Source organism: Lathyrus oleraceus, chromosome 2 (genome assembly GCF_024323335.1).
Source record: "Lathyrus oleraceus cultivar Zhongwan6 chromosome 2, CAAS_Psat_ZW6_1.0, whole genome shotgun sequence".
Lineage (NCBI taxonomy): Eukaryota > Viridiplantae > Streptophyta > Magnoliopsida > Fabales > Fabaceae > Lathyrus > Lathyrus oleraceus.
Genome location: NC_066580.1, coordinates 38,404,359 through 38,422,050, shown reverse-complemented (window position 1 = coordinate 38,422,050; position 17,692 = coordinate 38,404,359). Strand labels below are relative to the sequence as shown.

General features: G+C 37.1%; 1 protein-coding gene across 1 annotated transcript; it reads left to right on the top strand.

Moving 5' to 3' along the window:
* Positions 1 to 11,277: 11,277 nt before the first annotated feature.
* LOC127117941 (KRR1 small subunit processome component homolog) lies at positions 11,278 to 15,314 on the top strand. Its single transcript, XM_051048069.1, has 11 exons — positions 11,278 to 11,683; positions 11,806 to 11,916; positions 12,759 to 12,827; positions 13,643 to 13,699; positions 13,833 to 13,871; positions 13,983 to 14,087; positions 14,174 to 14,256; positions 14,344 to 14,425; positions 14,566 to 14,709; positions 14,803 to 14,874; positions 15,011 to 15,314. The coding sequence occupies exons 1-11, from the start codon at positions 11,393 to 11,395 to the stop codon at positions 15,125 to 15,127; spliced, it is 1,170 nt and encodes a 389-aa protein (XP_050904026.1). The 5' UTR covers positions 11,278 to 11,392; the 3' UTR covers positions 15,128 to 15,314.
* The last annotated feature ends 2,378 nt before the right edge of the window (positions 15,315 to 17,692 follow it).

Here is a 17,692-nt window from a genome sequence, read left to right as displayed (position 1 = left end):
GTATACAAAGTGTTTATCTCGTTTAACTTTGACAGTTGTTTAGAAAAATATAACTCGGTAATGATTCTAGTGTGAATGTATACCAAGTGGTGATTTTCTAAAAGATGTTTTGAAAGGTGTGAGGTGTGAAAAGTATTTTAAGTTGTGAGTAAGCATTTAAGAGTTATACCTACCCGAGGTCTTTATAGGTATTTCCTATCCTTATGAGGGTAAAACTGTCCTTACTATTGAGAAGTAAGTAGGCTTATCCTTTGGATGTAAAGGGGCATCGTAGGGTCATCGATTGGTCATAGAAGGCAACATTTGTAAGGATACCTTAGCATTCGAAGGGACGGTCATCATTTAACCGTAGGCTACAACGACGGGCCATCGAGGGACAAAATCATATATTCGAAGGCAACATCCGAGGGACTATGATTTATCTTATAGGGACATGATGATTTAATCGAAGGGTCTTTGCTAAGTGTATCCCCACATTCGCGGGACATGACCGTAATACCGTAAGGCAACAAAGAGAGGGCCAAGATCACATGTATTTAAAGGCAACATTTGTAATTAGTTAGGTAATTAGAATAGATCTCCACAAGGGTATCCCACAAATAAAGTGGAATACCTAGCAAGCTACCTTCTTCGGGAGTATGTGAACCCTCAGAAAAGTCAACAAACGGGTTAGAATACCAAAACGGGATGCAATCGAGAGTTGCACCAAACAAAAGAATCACAGTAGTAAGAATATCAGGCAAATAATAAACGGTTATAATAAAACATGTCAGATAAGCACAGAACAGAACAGCAAAATCAGCGACTGTCATGTTCGCTACTGCCTCGCCTAGCGAAGGCTTGGCGAACACTCGCTACATGTTCGCTGAGCGAGGTGCTAGCGAACGGTTGCGAGTTTTGAGTTTGATAACAGTACGATTTCCGGAACTCCGAACTCTATGGCATCCATTACAGAAATTACACGGTTAAACATTCAGGATATTCATGCATACTTAAACCCACATGCAAAATTTAGTTACATATCCAAAAATTCAATCACAATGCATCATGTATTTAGAGATTACAAATTGGAAGCATAAAACGGTAGTGATGTGCAAACCTGTTTGCAATTGAATTGCACCGATAAATTTGCAGATCACTCTTAGGGTTTGTACCGGATTGAGTTGGGCGGAGGTAACCTTTGTGCAGATGAGTTTCCTTCAGGGTTTCCTTTAGGGTTGCTCTGAATTCTTTTGGTTAGCCTCCCGGGTTTGCTCTCTGTGTATGTTTGTGTTTCTCCTTTTCTCCTCTGTCCTCGTCCTCCCTTTTTCTGAATGAGGTCTTGGTATTTATAATAGTTTTTTTGTGACCTGATGGGCTCAGAATGAAGCCCAAAATTTCTGGTATTCGCAAGCTTCGCTAGGCGAGTGGTGCAGCGAAGAGTTCGCTAGGCGAATGGTTTTGCTCGCCTAGCGAGCATGCCAGTTTGAGTCATTTTCTGGATTTGGCCACCTGTGAACTGGGTCTTTGTTCCTTTAAGATCAATGTCTTGAACAATGAGTTGGAGTGCCTTGAAGAATGTCTTGAAAGACTAACGGGCAAATTTTGGGGTATGACAATACCAGTGATGCTATTCTTGCCCAAAACAAGTTACTTTCTCAACAAGTGGATTTACTCACTCAACAAATGTCCAAACTTCCACAACAAATGAAGGAAATTCAAGGATCTCAAGCTAGACATCAAGTGGCATGTTATGAACTATGTCAAGGAGATCATCCCACCGGTTATTGCCCTCCATTGGAAGAAGTGAGTTATGTGAACAACCAAAATCAAGGTTATCAAAGGCAACCTCTACATCACAACAACTCATATCAAAGGAACAACCAAGGCTATCAACAATCAAGATTCAACAAGCAAAATTTTCAGCAACAAAGTCCATATCAAAGTTCAAACTCTCAAGTCCAACAATCGCAAGGCGGAAGTTCAAAGATAGAAGATACTCTCACACAATTCATGCAAGCCTCCATGGCAAACCAAAAGAGTAATGAGGCAGCTATCAAAAATTTGGAGAATCAAGTAGGTCAACTTGCGAAGCAATTGTCGGAACAACAAACGGGTTCTTCTTTCTCCGCCAACACTCAAACCAATCTGAAGGAGCATTATAAAGCAATTGTTACTAGAAGCGGTAAAGAGGTGACAAGTGGAAGAAGTGAGGAGGTTGCAGTAGAGGATGATATGAATGTCGTAACTGAAAATGAAGAGAATGAAGTGGTGGTAGAATTTGAAAAGAAAAAAGAGGAAAAAACTGTTCAGTTCGCGCCGCGACCCCCTTTGGCGCTGCGAAATGAGCATGGTCTGAATGGTTCAGTTGAACAGGAGGGTGAAGCAGGTGAGAAGGAAGAATCAAAGGCAAGAAAGAAGAAAAAAGGAGATAAAGGAGTGAGTGCTATTCCAGCTCAACATCTACCTTACCCGCACGCACCATCAAAGAAGGAGAATTCTAGACATTATGCATGATTTATGGATATATTTAAGCAACTTGAAATAAATATTCCATTTGCCGAAGCATTAGAGCAAATGCCAAGGTATGCGAAGTTCATGAAGGATATCCTCACAAAGAAGAAGAGATATGTGGAAGATGATACAATCTTGCTTGATGCACGTTGTTGCGCCATAATCCAAAAAACTCTCCCAAGGAAGGAATCCAATTCGGGCCGAGTCGTTTTACCGGTGACCATTGGAGGCACTTACATTGGCAATGGTTTGGTCGATTTGGGATCTAGCATCAATTTAATTCCCTTATCCATTGTTAAAAGATTGGGGAATGTTGAGGTGAAATCTACGAGGATGACTTTGCAACTAGTAAAGGTGGACAAATTCTTATTTCCGGTAGATTTTGTGGTAGTGGACATGGATGATGATCATGATGTTCCTCTAATTCTTGGAAGACCATTTATGAAAACATCCCAAATGATGATCGACGTTGATGATGGACTCATGAAAGTAAGAGTGCAAGATAAAGAGGTAACTTTCAATCTTTTTGAAGCCATGAAGCACCCTAACGACAAGCATGACTCTTTCCGAATCGATGCCACCGAGGAGGAAATCGTGGAGGTTGCAAATCAAGTTCATCTTTCTAATCCGTTAGAGAGATCTCTTATAGGAGCTTACAATGTTTTAACCGAAAATGAAGAAAAAGAAATTGAAGCATTTTTGGATGAATTGGAGTCTTGCAGATAGATTGCTTATCAGGAGGAGAAAAATAAGGACTTGGATGTGAAAAAGAAAGTGGAAGAGTCAAAGTTAGAGTTAAAGATGCTACCTCCACACTTGAAATATGTGTTCCTTGGTGATGATTTCACTAAACCGGTGATCATTAGCAATGCCTTGTCCACAAAAGAGGAGCATACGTTGATACAAGTGCTGAAAAAGAATGAAGGTGCAATAGGGTGGGTATTATCCGATTTAAAGTGTATTAGTCCGGCTTATTGCATGCATAAGATCATGATGGAAGAAAATTACAAGCCCGTTGCACAACCTCAAAGACGCTTAAATCCATCAATGAAGGAAGTGGTGAGAAAAGAAGTTGTCAAACTATTGGAGGCCGGAATGATTTATCCTATCTCCGATAGTGAATGGGTGAGTCCGGTGCAAGTAGTCCCAAAGAAGGGTGGTATGACGGTTGTTAAAAATGATAAAAATGAGTTGATTCCAACTAGAACGGTAACCAGATGAAGGATGTGCATTGACTATAGGAGGCTAAATCAAGCTACAAGGAAAGATCTTTTCCCGCTACCTTTCATGGACCAAATGTTGGAAAGGTTGGCCGGCGAGAATTTCTATTGTTTCTTAGATGGTTATTCGGGTTACAACCAAATTTTGGTCAATCCGGCAGATCATGAGAAAACGACTTTTACATGTCCTTTCAGCATTTTTTCTTACCGAAGAATTCCTTTTGGATTATGTAATGCACCGGCAACATTTCAACGGTGTATGCAAGCAATATTCTCGGATTTGATTGAAGAGTGCATCGAGGTGTTTATGGATGACTTTTCTGTTTATGGGTCGTCCTTTGACTTATGCTTGAAAAATCTTGATGTGGTGTTGGAAAGATGTGTGAAAACAAATTTAGTGCTCAATTGGGAGAAATGCAATTTTATGGTCACCGAAGGTGTTGTTCTTGGTCACAAAATCTCTTCCGAAGGGATGGAAGTTGATAGAGCAAAGGTGGAAGTCATTGAAAAACTACCACCTCCAACAAACATTAAAGGATTAAGAAGCTTTCTTGGACATGCCGGATTCTATCGAAGATTCATCAAGGACTTCTCAAAGATAGCAAAGCCCTTGAGTAATTTGCTCAACAAAGGTACGCAATTTCTTTTTGATGAGTCGTGTCTAAAATCATTCCATGAATTAAAAGAAAATTTAGTCACCGCACCCATAATCGTTGCACCTAATTGGACACTTGATTTTGAACTTATGTGTGATGCAAGCGATTATGCGTTGGTGCGGTTTTGGGTCAAATAAGAGCTACATTTTTTCATGCCATCCACTATGCTAGTAAAGTTTTAAATGAGGCGCAAGTCAATTATGCGACAACTGAAAAGGAGTTACTAGTTATAGTGTATGCATTGGAAAAATTTTGAGCTTATTTGATCGGGTCCAAAGTTGTAGTTTACACCGACCATTCGGCAATCAAGTATCTGCTAACCAAGCCGGATTCCAAACAAAGACTAATTTGTTGGATTTTGTTATTACAAGAATTTGATTTGGAAATCTGGGATAAAAAGGGTTCAGAAAACTTGGTAGCGGATCATTTGTCCCGATTGGTTAATGTGGAAATTACAAATAAAGAAGAAGAAGTGAGGGAAGAATTTCCGGACGAAAAGCTTTATGCGATTCAAGTGAGGCCTTGGTTTGCCGGTTTTGCTAATTATAAGGCAACCGGTTTGACACCGGAAGACCTCACTAGTAATCAAAGAAAGAAATTTTTAGCGGATGCAAAGTACTATGTGTGGGATGACCGTATTTGTTCAAAGCGGGTGTCGACAACATTTTAAGAAGGTGTGTGACACTTGAATAGTCAAAAGATATCCTTTGGCATTGTCATAACTCTCCGTATGGAGGTCATTATAGCGGTTTGCAAACAACCACTAAAGTCCTCCAAGCAGGATTTTATTGGCCGTCCGTGTTTAAAGACGCACATGAACATGCAAAGAACTGTGACACATGCCAAAGAAGCAGAGGGATAGGCAAATGAGATGAAATGCCCCTAACCAACATGTTGGAAGTGGAAGTCTTTGATTGTTGGGGCATTGATTTTGTTGGCCCATTTCCCTCTTCTTTCTCTAATGAGTATATTCTTGTAGCCGTTGACTATGTGTCAAAGTGGGTGAAAGCAATTGCTTCACCTAAGGACGACTCCAAAACCGTGATAAGATTTCTAAAGAAAAACATATTTTCACGTTTTGGTGTGCCTAGGGTGTTAGTAAGCGATGGTGGGTCACATTTTTGCAATACACCCTTGGAAAAAGTCTTGGAACATTATGGTGTAAAGCATAAAGTGACTACTCCTTACCATCCACAAGCAAATGGTCAAACGGAAGTGTCAAATAGAGAAGTAAAAAGGATACTTTGAAAAAACTGTTTCGAGCTCAAGAAAAGATTGGTCTTCAAAATTGGATGAAGCTTTGTGGACGTATCGTACCGCCTACAAAGCTCCTATTGGACTAACCCCGTTTCAGATGGTATATGGGAAGACTTGTCATCTCCCGATAGAGATGGAACATAAAGCACTTTGGACTCTTAAATTCTTGAACTTTGACTCCACTCTAGCCGGTGAGAAAAGAAAAGAACAACTCCATGAATATGAGGAATCAAGGAACAATGCTTACCACTCAAACAAGCTTTACAAGGAGAAGGTGAAAGCATGTCATAATGGAAAGGTCCGTCCCAAGGAGTTCAGAGTTGGACAAATGATGCTCCTTTTTAATTCAAGACTCAAGTTGTTTCCGGGTAAGTTGAAGTCCAAATGGTCGGGACCGTTTGTAGTGAAAGAAGTGCGAGATTATGGAGCCATTGTGGTAGAGGACCCAAAGTAAAAAGAGAGTTGGACTGTGAATGGGCAGAGATTAAAAGTCTACCATGGTGGAGAAGTAAACCCAGACGTCTATGTCGTTTCGCTCGCCAAACCGTGAAGTATCGTCGAACCGTCGAGCTCAAACGACGTTAAACAAAGCGCTTGTTAGGAGGCAACCCAACTTCGTAAGCCTTCATTTCATTTTTTTTGTTACTTCATTTGTGTAATGTATTCTGTTTTGTTTTAAAGATTATAATGGAGGTCAGTCAAATTTCCAAAATTTTTAGAAAATTCCTTCAGTTCGCCCCGCGAACTGAATGGAAAATTAATTCCCCTATTTTTGTGTGATACTTTGGAAGTTGGAAAACCCTCAGTTCACGTCGCGAACCGAGTTGGCCCCGCGAACTGAGCGGAATAGACCATTTTAATTTTTGTTTTGTTTTACTTTTGTTTCTTTTATATTTTTTTTATAACTTCATCTCTCTCTCTCTCTTCACCACTTTCACAACTCACTCTCTCACTCCTTAACTCAAACCTAACAATCTTAACCCTCTCAATCTCAATAATCCCATTTTTTGCAAGAATCGTCTCAATCTCTTTCTCTCGTCAAGGTATGTTTACTCTTTTTCCTTTTTCCTTCTTTGCTCTCTCGTCAAGGTGAATTAGAGTAATTGTTAGAGGATGATTTTTGTTGAAATTCACTTTGCATGTGTAGAGATTCTTCAAAGTAGGACAAGTTAAGAGTTTGTGGTATCAATTTTGAAAAGATTTTAGCAGTAGGAAAAACCATATGGCTGCTGGTTTTTCTGGTTTTCGCAGAGATCACGCCGTGTTCTGGCCTTCACGCCGCGAACTGGAAGAATTTCAGCACTTCATTTTTTTTTGTTACGTATGCTGACTTAAGTCTTGGCTGTTGTGTGGTTGCTTTGTGGTTTTCTTGCGGATGTCTAAACGCACAAAAATAGTAAGCTTCGGTCCCTCAAGGTCCGTGCGGAGATTCATAAGTAATGAGCATGAGGAGAGGTTTGAAAAGCTGATCAAAAGAACCATCCAGCCAGAGAGGTTCATTCGTTTGTCACCAGGTGGCAACTATAGGAAGATTGTGTTCAAATTTTGAAAAGAGAAAGTGAGGAAAAGGTTATGAGCCGGAAGCGGAGATCAATTATGACATTGTGCGTGAATTTTATGCCAATGCTCTTCAATTGGAAGAAGGTGTAGCATACCACTATCAAACTAAGGTGATTGGGAAGATCATCGCTTTCAATAGGGATGCAATCAATACTTATTTGGGTCATCCTCTCACCTTGGCGGATAACATGCGGTGTGAATACCGTGCTAAAGAGATTGCAAATGATTGGGATCTTGCTGTTGTTAGTGCTCACCTTTACCTTGAGGGAAGGACGTATGACTTGAATATCATCAATAATTTTGAGTCCATATAGTTGTCACTAGGGAAACATAAGAAAGTGGGATAGTGAACTCCAATCTTGGCAAGCCTTTTATATTTGATTTTAAACTAATTTCATTGTCTTAGTGTCATTTTAATTAAGAGATAACAATTCACTCAAAAACAACTTGGTTACTTTTCAAACTTACAACAATTGAGATTATTGAACGGCGGTAGTATCACCCAATCTCTGTGGATACGATATAAAAATATTTGTCGGAAATATACTTTTCAACAATAACACTTCTTCCAAGTGACATCCGGTAGATGTACTGAATATTTAGAGCATTTAAGTAGCAATAACTTCCATGTATCAGAGTTAAGCATCAACAGCAGAAGAAGTCAGAAGCATTAACATTCATATGCTTACACACAGTCCATTTAGTTGCTCCAAACCAAACAAACAACTATGCAATTATTCACATACTTAGTCATGCATGAATATACTATCACATAGTTAGTAACATACAATCCTACTAACTAACATATATTAATATGCAATCATTCAGATACTTAGTGATGCATACATAATCAGTTAGTAGTTGATATAAGAATATGTAATGAATACTACTAACACAGATATATCTGTTTTCACAAATTCAAGGACCAGAACCAGATGTCATGCCTGATGCTCTAACATGGAGCACATCATAAGAACTTTCCTAAAAAGGTTAGTACTAAACAAGTACATATTGCATAGCCAACACCACTCCCCCCCATTTCATAATTTGGTAAAGGGTAAAGTCTCCAACTTGACATCTAGAAGCTAGTCACCCATAGGTTATTATGTTAACACATACACAACCAGATTATGAAAGAACAACTAGAATTGACTGTCTTTAATTTGAACACACCAATCTTAACAGGTTGTGAATCCTTTACATGATCAGAACATTACAATACAAACACAATGACATATAATATTTTGGAGACAACTCTCCTCATATTTGGTCTTTAATTCATCCTCTTGAGTTTATGAAGGTGACCCAATCATTATATGCATCCTAGTCACTATCTTGCAATGAGCCTTCTTCAAAATCTTCATATTAGTCACTTAAGTCTTCACAGTAACAATTACTCCACTTGATGGTCCATCATGTGGTCATTCAACACTTGCATGAGAGGAGGAACCCATTCCTTGTTCTTTTTATCCGTGGCTTCCTTGGTTCTCTCATTATACTTGCTAGTGTTTATTATCAAACTAGAAGTATTCGTCTTAACTTTCTCTTGGTTTTAACTCATGTTGAATAGCAAACACTTTTATAGGGTAGAAGAAATAGTATATTTCACAGAGAAAAATAAGGTTAGATGACCTTTTTCTTGACAATATTTAAAGTCCATATATAAGGAATGATTCGAAATAGATAAATCACCCTGAATAAACGTGCACCATCTAGAATAGGAGAGAGAATTTGGCTTGGTCTCCCAACATATTTCCTTATATTTGATTGTTATAATATCTCACATGTGCACACACCAAGTGCACTTCTTGATATTTCTTCCAATATGTCTCAGTCTAGTGACATTCCATCTTGTCCCACATTATACTCCTTCATTATTTGCTTTATCCGGAGTATTTGCTTACCATTACTTCCTATAATAGTAAGTTCAACTTCATCGAGAGATAAGGTCACAATGACCTTCTTCTTGTTAGCCCATGATAAGATGTTAGTGGCAATAAGATAGCATCTATGAGACGTACTCTTTTCGTTATACTTGTGACTTAACATGATAAGCTCATTGTTTGTCACATAGGCTTCCTTCAGCAGTTGTTATATTTCCTCGAATATCAAAACTCATTTTGACATTTCCTTTTAAAGACATGTCATTTTATGATACAACAACGCACTCTTTAGCAGACTTCTTGTAACTAAAAAATGCACGTTAAGGGAGAGAATCTCTGTCGTTCAGCCTTCTCGGGATATTGGACCTATTGACTAAGGCATTTGCTTTAGTATCAGATTCTGATTTGACCATTCTAGTTTCTTAAGTTTGTACATCCTTCCTTTGTAACTTAGTCTTCAACATGTCTTCCACATCTTGGACAACATATTCCTTATCAACTTTGATGACATCCTTGAGCATTGATTTACTCCACCATAGTTAAGTGCAACTTTTTTCTTGGGAGTCACTTGAGTAATCCTTCATTTGCTCGAGATTAATCTGCCCTTGATGAATAAACTACTTTGTCTAGCTTACCATCAGATCCTCACAATCTACTATGATGACACTATCAAGAGTAGCATTCCGAGAATTGTTCTTATTCATTTCAGCAGATGCCAAGGAAACCTCTTGTTTCTCATTACTTACAATTAAGGATTGATCTTCATCATTATGAGGCGACATATCATCCATAAATTATGTGTTCTTTGACATTACTCCCAACTTCTTTCTATTAGTAACACAATCTATAAGAATGATTTCATTCTCACATATCACTCAATTACTTAGAGTATTCATATCTTCTAAAGCCCGGTCATGGTTATTATCACTGTTGTCAGCTATACCATAATCATCTTAAACATCTTCATGGTTATGACCATCAACTTCCTTAGGCACTTGATATTCAGCCAACATGTTGGACATGATGTCTGACACATCATTATCATCATAAGGATTTCTCAAACCCGAATTTTGGGAATCTTCATCATGAAACATTTTCATAGACCCAATTCCGAGTGAAACCATATTCAGGATCCCCTCAACATATTTATCATACATGTCTGATACATACCCCAACACACCAACTTCCAATTTATCAAGCACCATGACATGTTGTTGATTAGTCATACTTTCATATATATGAGAAGGAATTCTATCATAACCATTATTCTCCATTAGCTGAACTATATTAGGTTGTTCAAAGTTGGGATGACCTCCAACCTGACCGTCAATCTTGCCTTATGTGACACAACCCTCATGAGTTACTTCAGACTCATGAGACATATGTTTGACCATCTATTTAGACATCTTGGTAGACTTTTCTTCTACAAGTATAACAAATTTATCAATTCAGAGGTCTTGCACACCCTTAATGTCTTCCTTCTTTTGCACAAGAACTTCTTTACCCTTGACATAATGCTTAGACGATTTGAAGTTCATAATCCACCTTTGACCTGGAGTAACCAATTTCCATGAGCCTTTGATTCTTCCCTTTAGTCAATTTCCTTAAGATGTCTTATTTATAGCAGTGTGTCCGATACACTCACTATTAAAATACCAATTTTTACTTGAGGAACTTTTGTGTTCTACGGAGCCAGTTGAAGTAGTATTGAAATTTCACTTCTTTTTAGCATGAACTTCCGTGCGTCCTCTGATGTCTAGCTTCAACCATTTGAAGAAACAAGGTCTTGTATGTTCATATTTTCCACAATAGTGACACATCAAAGATTATTTATTATTTCTCCAGTGATAAGGTGACACATATTAAACACGATGCTGGGACATGTGATCTAACTTTAGAATAAAAAATATAATTAATAAATAAATTAAAATAATTTCACTATTAATAAACAAGTCATATATATTTGAATTTACTACATAAAAAAACACAAATGTGTCATTAATAATATAAAGAAATACATCAAACAAATATTTATAACACTATTGTTTTTTACAAAATAATAAATTATTAAATATGGAATAAATGATATTAAATGAAATTTATATTCACATTATTATTAAATATATAAAGAGTGAAGACTCGTTTTACTATTCCTTTAGGGAAAAAAAATCATATTTAATCCTTTAGAAAAATATATTCGGTTTATCGTTTATTTATTTTTTAATAAAAATATCCACACAAGAGTATACGAAAGTCACAAACTGAAACCTAACATTCACATTTCACTCCCTCCTCCGCCGCACCGGCTAACAAACCCGCCGTAATGAAGTCACCATTCACGGAATCAACACTGGACGAGAACGACGTAGAAAACGAAGTACCGAAAGGAAAGAAAAAAGGTAAACACGATAAACCAAAACCCTGGGACGACGACCCCAACATCGACCACTGGAAGGTCGAAAAGTTCGATCCATCATGGAACGAAGGTGGAATGCTCGAAGTGAGTTCATTCTCCACTCTCTTCCCTCAATATCGCGAAAAGTATCTCCAAGAAGCTTGGCCTCTCGTTAAGTCCTCCCTCAAAGAATTCGCCATCTCTGCTGAACTTAACTTGGTATGTATATGTATAATGTATGCTATTCGTATTGATACTGTTTCGCGCTTTTTGAAACCCTAATTGATTGATTTGAGTTTAATGATAATGTGTAATTTTTTTATTACTTTTGGAATTTATAGGTTGAGGGTTCAATGACAGTTTCAACTACCAGGAAGACTAAGGATCCTTATATTATTGTTAAAGCTAGGGATCTTATCAGGCTTCTTTCTCGGAGTGTTCCTGCTCCTCAGGTTATTCTTATTATTGCTTTAGCTTTAGTATATAGGGTTAAATTTGAATATAAGGGTTTGTTCAAAATGTTTTATTTGAGCTTATAAACACAACTTGTGACTATCCATAAGTTGTTTTTAGCTTATTTATATAAGCACTCCATAGTAACTTATGAAAACAACTTATAGCTTATGTGAAAATAATTTGACCTTGGTTTATCTTTTGTTATAGACATCTTATATTTAAAGCGCTTAGTTGAACTGTTTATCCGAACATGTTTTTTTTTTGCTAGGGTCTTAATCTCTCTAGAGAATATCATCTTATCCAATTTAGTTCCTCTGTTATTTTCGTTAATGTTTAGACTCTGATTTGTTGATATCGGGATGTTGGTCCCTAAATTGTTGACTTTGAGGCTAAACATAGATGAGAATTTTCACCAAACTATGCCTAAGCGTTGATAGAATAATTTGTAGGCGCTGACAGTGTTATCAAATAGCGGCGCCATGGCCGCTATGGCGGATATACATAGCGGTTTTTGGGCTTGCCGCAATGGTAAGTATCGGCTGATATTGCGGGTTTTTCCGCTATAATCTGCTATAACAGCGACGCAAAGCGGGCGGTATGGTGGGATTTTGGCTCTCCGTCATGGACCGCCATCCACCATCAACAAGACTGGGTGCTGTATTTGATAAGCGATTGTTTTGTAGGAGTTAAAAACATTTTTAAGTTTAACCCTAAATTATTACCAATATCCAAGTATTTAGATGGATGACTTAAATTTTAGTGTTATTTTTTAATTTATGATATATGAAATAGTTGGTTGATTTAGGTGTTTGTATGTTATGTTGATTGTGTTTCTCAGGCAATAAAAATACTTGACGATGAAATGCAATGCGACATCATTAAAATTAGCGGGATGGTTCGCAATAAGGTAACTTCAATGAGCTGCCTCTCTAATTTTAGTTGACAATATTTTCTTGACTTGTGGGGTTAGTTATCAATTTATTTTGTTGCCATTCTGCCCATTCTTATTGCTGGTTCTTACGTTTATGATGTTCTCTTGTTCCCCCTTTCATCCTGTGTGGTTTTCTTTTCTTTGTTTTGTTTTTAACTTAGAATATTGAACCCTCTGCTGGATTCATATTTAGTTTAATTCTTAATCCTCCGCATTCAGCATGTTTTCTATTCAGTCCGAACTTAAAAATGGCTGGAAAACAATTTGGTAAACTGAACATATGTACATCAAGGGTCAAATTTAAAACAGGCCAGATTATGTGTCTTTGTTTGAATCTTCAAATGTGTACTCTTGTTCACCATAGCAGCTGTGATTTGCTGCAATGGAGGAAACCACGGAGTAGCCCCCTCTGGCTGCAACGCAAAAATTCTGCTACCTCTATTCACAATTGACTGCCACGAGACAATGTTAGGATACACATGCTGTTGACCAGATTGTGGCTCAATAATCATTCAACCTGCGCGACCTATCATTCTGAGACATCACATTAATAAGAGCAACACTTTCAAGTCTTCTTCCTTGATGAAGTGCTGAAAGTCCTAAAATTTTGTAACAAAAAGAACTATCAAACCCTGGAGGTTTTTCCTTCCATGCTCAATCAGCTCTTTGGACTTCTTATTTTGCATATAAGCTCATATTGATTTTGTATAAAGCGTGATGGTTTTCAAAAAATAAGCGTTTCAAAAAAATTAATCTGATGGTAGGAAGCTTCCATTGATATTTGACTGCAGGAGCGTTTCGTGAAAAGAAGACAACATCTTGTGGGTCCCAATTCTTCTACTTTGAAGGTATGTTTTGTGTAGATTTGTTTTTTTAGTACTGAGGATTGACTTTATTGTCTTTTCTATTATTACTTTGTACTCCATTCCCTTGCTTAACTTAAGCTTTGTGACTCACTCTTCTTCATCTACAACTGTGCAGGCTCTTGAGATACTCTCGGGCTGTTACATTCTTGTCCAGGTAATTAATTGTTGCTTCAAATTCTAAAGGCTGAAACATTTACCTTCACTAAGATTTGGGTTGAGTCCAGAATAAGGTGACTGCCATCTAATTTTGCTCGTAATTTTACAGGGAAACACTGTTTCTGTGATGGGTTCATACAAAGGTTTGAAGCAAGTTAGAAGGATTGTTGAGGAATGCATGCTGAATAAAATGCATCCCGTCTACAACATAAAGGTTTATAAATTTGTATTTTTCTCCAGCTTATTTTCTAGTATAGATTTCAGGTGTAGAAAATATCTTATTTCTTTTCACATTGTCAGATTCTTATGATGAAGAAGGAACTTGAAAAGGACCCAGCACTTGCCCAAGAGAACTGGGATAGGTTTCTTCCAAAGTTTAACAAGTATGACCTTAATTATTTGATAATTTGTATATAGAGTATGTATGCATCATCTGCTTCAGTTTTGTTGACACTTCTTTCTTTTTCCAGGAAAAATGTAAAGCAAAAGAAGGTTAGCGCTAAACAGAAGAAGCCATATACTCCCTTCCCTCCTCCTCAACAGCCTAGTAAGGTGAGACAACCAATATCTCCTTCCTCCTTCCAAGACTGATTTTGTTTAGATCCAAGTTTATTTGACAAGCTATGCTCTTCCATCATCTATTCTGTGAAGTAAATTCTGAAGCACCCTTCGTAATTTATGTGATATTTCAGGTTGATATAGAATTAGAAACTGGAGAATACTTTATGAGTGACAAAAAGAAATCGAAAAAGAAGTGGCAAGAGAGGCAGGAGAAGCAGGCTGAAAAAACCGCTGAAAACAAAAGAAAACGAGAAGAATCCTTTATCCCACCCAAGGTATTCTGCTGTTTTCAAAATAAATTATGTCATGCATATTGCTTTATAATTTCCTTCATGGAGTTTCATTAAACTTCTATTTATACTCTTTAGGAATCTGCAAAACCGGTGGATAACTCTGAGGATGCTAATAATAACGTAACTGAAATGGCAATGTCCTTAAAGGTGCGAGATTCTATTGGAATTTGCTGTTGGCATGACGGTTTTTCTTATTTTGTTATTACAAGTTTTCTTTGCCAAGCTAATAGTTTATTTTCAATGGATGATTATCTCACTTGAATACAAAATGGTTCCTCCACAGGAAAAAACAAAGAAGTTTGGGAAGCGCAAATCTGAAGAAAATATAAATGCTGAGACATATATTATTGGGTCGTCAGAACAGTCATCAAGAAAGAAATCTAAGCAACAAAGGTCTTAAGCATGATCTTCATTCTAGAGATGGAAGAGGCATTTGTGATATGAATTTGATCCATAAATTTTGATCCAATGGCTGTAACATGTACCCTTCTGGGTCCTCTACAACTTTTCCCTTTCAAATTCGGTTCCAGACACTTATGTATAAACTATATATGAGACAAATTTGGTGCAGTACAATTTTGGCGGATGTGGAAGAAAAATCGATACATTTTAATCTAGGTTGACACCTTTTGTTGATCAATTTGGTATTGATCTTATTAGAGTTTAGGAAGTGATAAAGAAGTAGTAATATGTTGAGTGTTTGGTTCAGGTGTTTTCATGTTTAAGTGGTTTTCTCTCTTACTCACTCTCTTTACTATATTCACATCATATGCATCATTTTTTCTTAACGTGGATCTGATATCACACTCACCGGGAGCCTCACATACTATGAAATCACCCTTAACTGAATCGTCATCAAATAGCCAACCATAGGCCTAACACAAACTATCAATTTTAATTGATACTAGATAATAGTGAGGACTGGATTATGGATCAAATGTAAGATGTTTTCTGATACACAAGATCCTCATTTGAGGCAAGTGTGTACTTGCATCTATGTGGGGGAATTATGATATGAATATAGTAACTAAAGCTTTTAGGGAGAAAGAAAAGATAATTAGAACATAGTTGTTCTTAAACACACAAGGAGGTTTATTTGTGATTGCTTGATGAAAATATGTTACAAGAGTTCTCCTTTATAGGCAAGGAGGTACATAAAGGACAAAAACAACACTATTTACAAGCATGACATTTTAATATTATAGAAATGTCTTTTTCAAAAGTCTGACACACTTATCTCTTATGGATAAATAATGAAATTATTTTTACACAAAAAGACGAGAAAACACTATTCATAGGTATGCTTATGACATATAAGGGACACTTGTCAACTAGTCTTTGAAAATGAGTTCATGAGATAGGGACATATTCTGATCGGATAAATTCTCATCAGAAAAGCAATCTCCAAAGCGAGATGACCCATGTTGTCAGATGTCATCCATCATGTAAGTGCGATCCATTAATTTTCTATTAGCTTCTTCCACTTGTCCTTTTGAGAATTCTACTTTCATTGGAGAATCTGGATTCTGCTGTGTGGCTTGGGTTGAGCTTTCTCCAATTTCTGGTCTTCTGAATTTTTCATGACTTATACAAATTGTACTATCATCAAGGTTCTTTGGGTCATAGACTAGGAGGATAATATAATCACCAATTGTTTCCCATAAGTGAACATAACTCTTACAATTAAATAACTTAGTTGCGGTATTTGTCTGATAGGGCCTGTGTAGAAAGAAAACAATCTTGAGCTTGCTAATAGCTTCTAAGGCTAATCTTCTCTATTTGATCTCGTCTATGACCGATTTTAATCGATTTCTCCACCATTGTATGGAGAATACCATTCAAGAGTAGTCCAAATCAAGGACTTGTAGTTCTCGGGATTCATTATGTGTTGATACATGGCTTCAGTGGGAATAAGATCAGACATAAATACAATACAGTGGCACACCAAATATACCATAAAAGGTTTTTTGTGAATTTGACATTTGAATTTATTAAAATTGGTAAGAGGAAAGGTATGTCAGGGAAATAAGGAGTATGATCTGGGAGTTTATTCCTTATGATTTTTGTCATGTAATAAAAGAGATTGTTCCTGGCATACTGTTTGAGCTGGGATGGTGAAGAGGAGACTGTTATTTATGGAGGAAGATTCCTGGTTGTGAATGCATGAGCTGGTAGTGGTTTGACCATAAGAATCAGAGGGAAATTGTGCTTGGATGTGATGATTTGGATATGTTTCATAGGTCGGGATAATAGATCAGGGATTACATTCTGGGTTCCTTTGATATGTTTTACAGAGAAATCATATATAGAAAACCAATCTTTGAGGCGAAGGGTTTGAGCATCAGGTAACATCTTATTTTTGAATTCAAGAATCTTGGGAAAAGAGGAATTATCCATCTGGACTTCAAATTAGTAGCCTCTTAGGTGGAAGTCAAATTTTTGAATTTCCATTTTTACAGCGAGAGCTTCCTCGTAGGTGGTGTGATAGTGTTTTTCAGCTTCTTTAAATTGGCCGCTGGCATGACCATAATAGTATCTTTTCCCCTCAAGTTCTTCTATCAGAACTGCTCAATGATCACTGACATTGGTCTGCAGAATTCTTTTCCTATTTCCAGGGATTTTTAGGGCAGGTGGAGTTTATGCGATCTTCTTCAACGCTTTTAATGCTTCAGTTTGCATTGTTCCCCATGGTGTTTTTTTTCTCTTTAGCATTTTTGATAGAGGACTCGTGTATTTCGCAAGTCTTGACAGGAAATCTCTGATATAATTAATTATACTAAGAAATTGTTGAATTTTCTTAACTGTGAGATTTTCATCAGGAAAGTTTAACAGTTCTTGGGCAATATGAGGCTGGGGTTGATATTTCCCTTGGGAGTAATGCATCCCTGAAAAATTAATCTCTGTTTGGCTCAATTGACTTTTCTTTTCAGAGAGCATCATTCCATGTTGTTGGGTTATTTGAAGG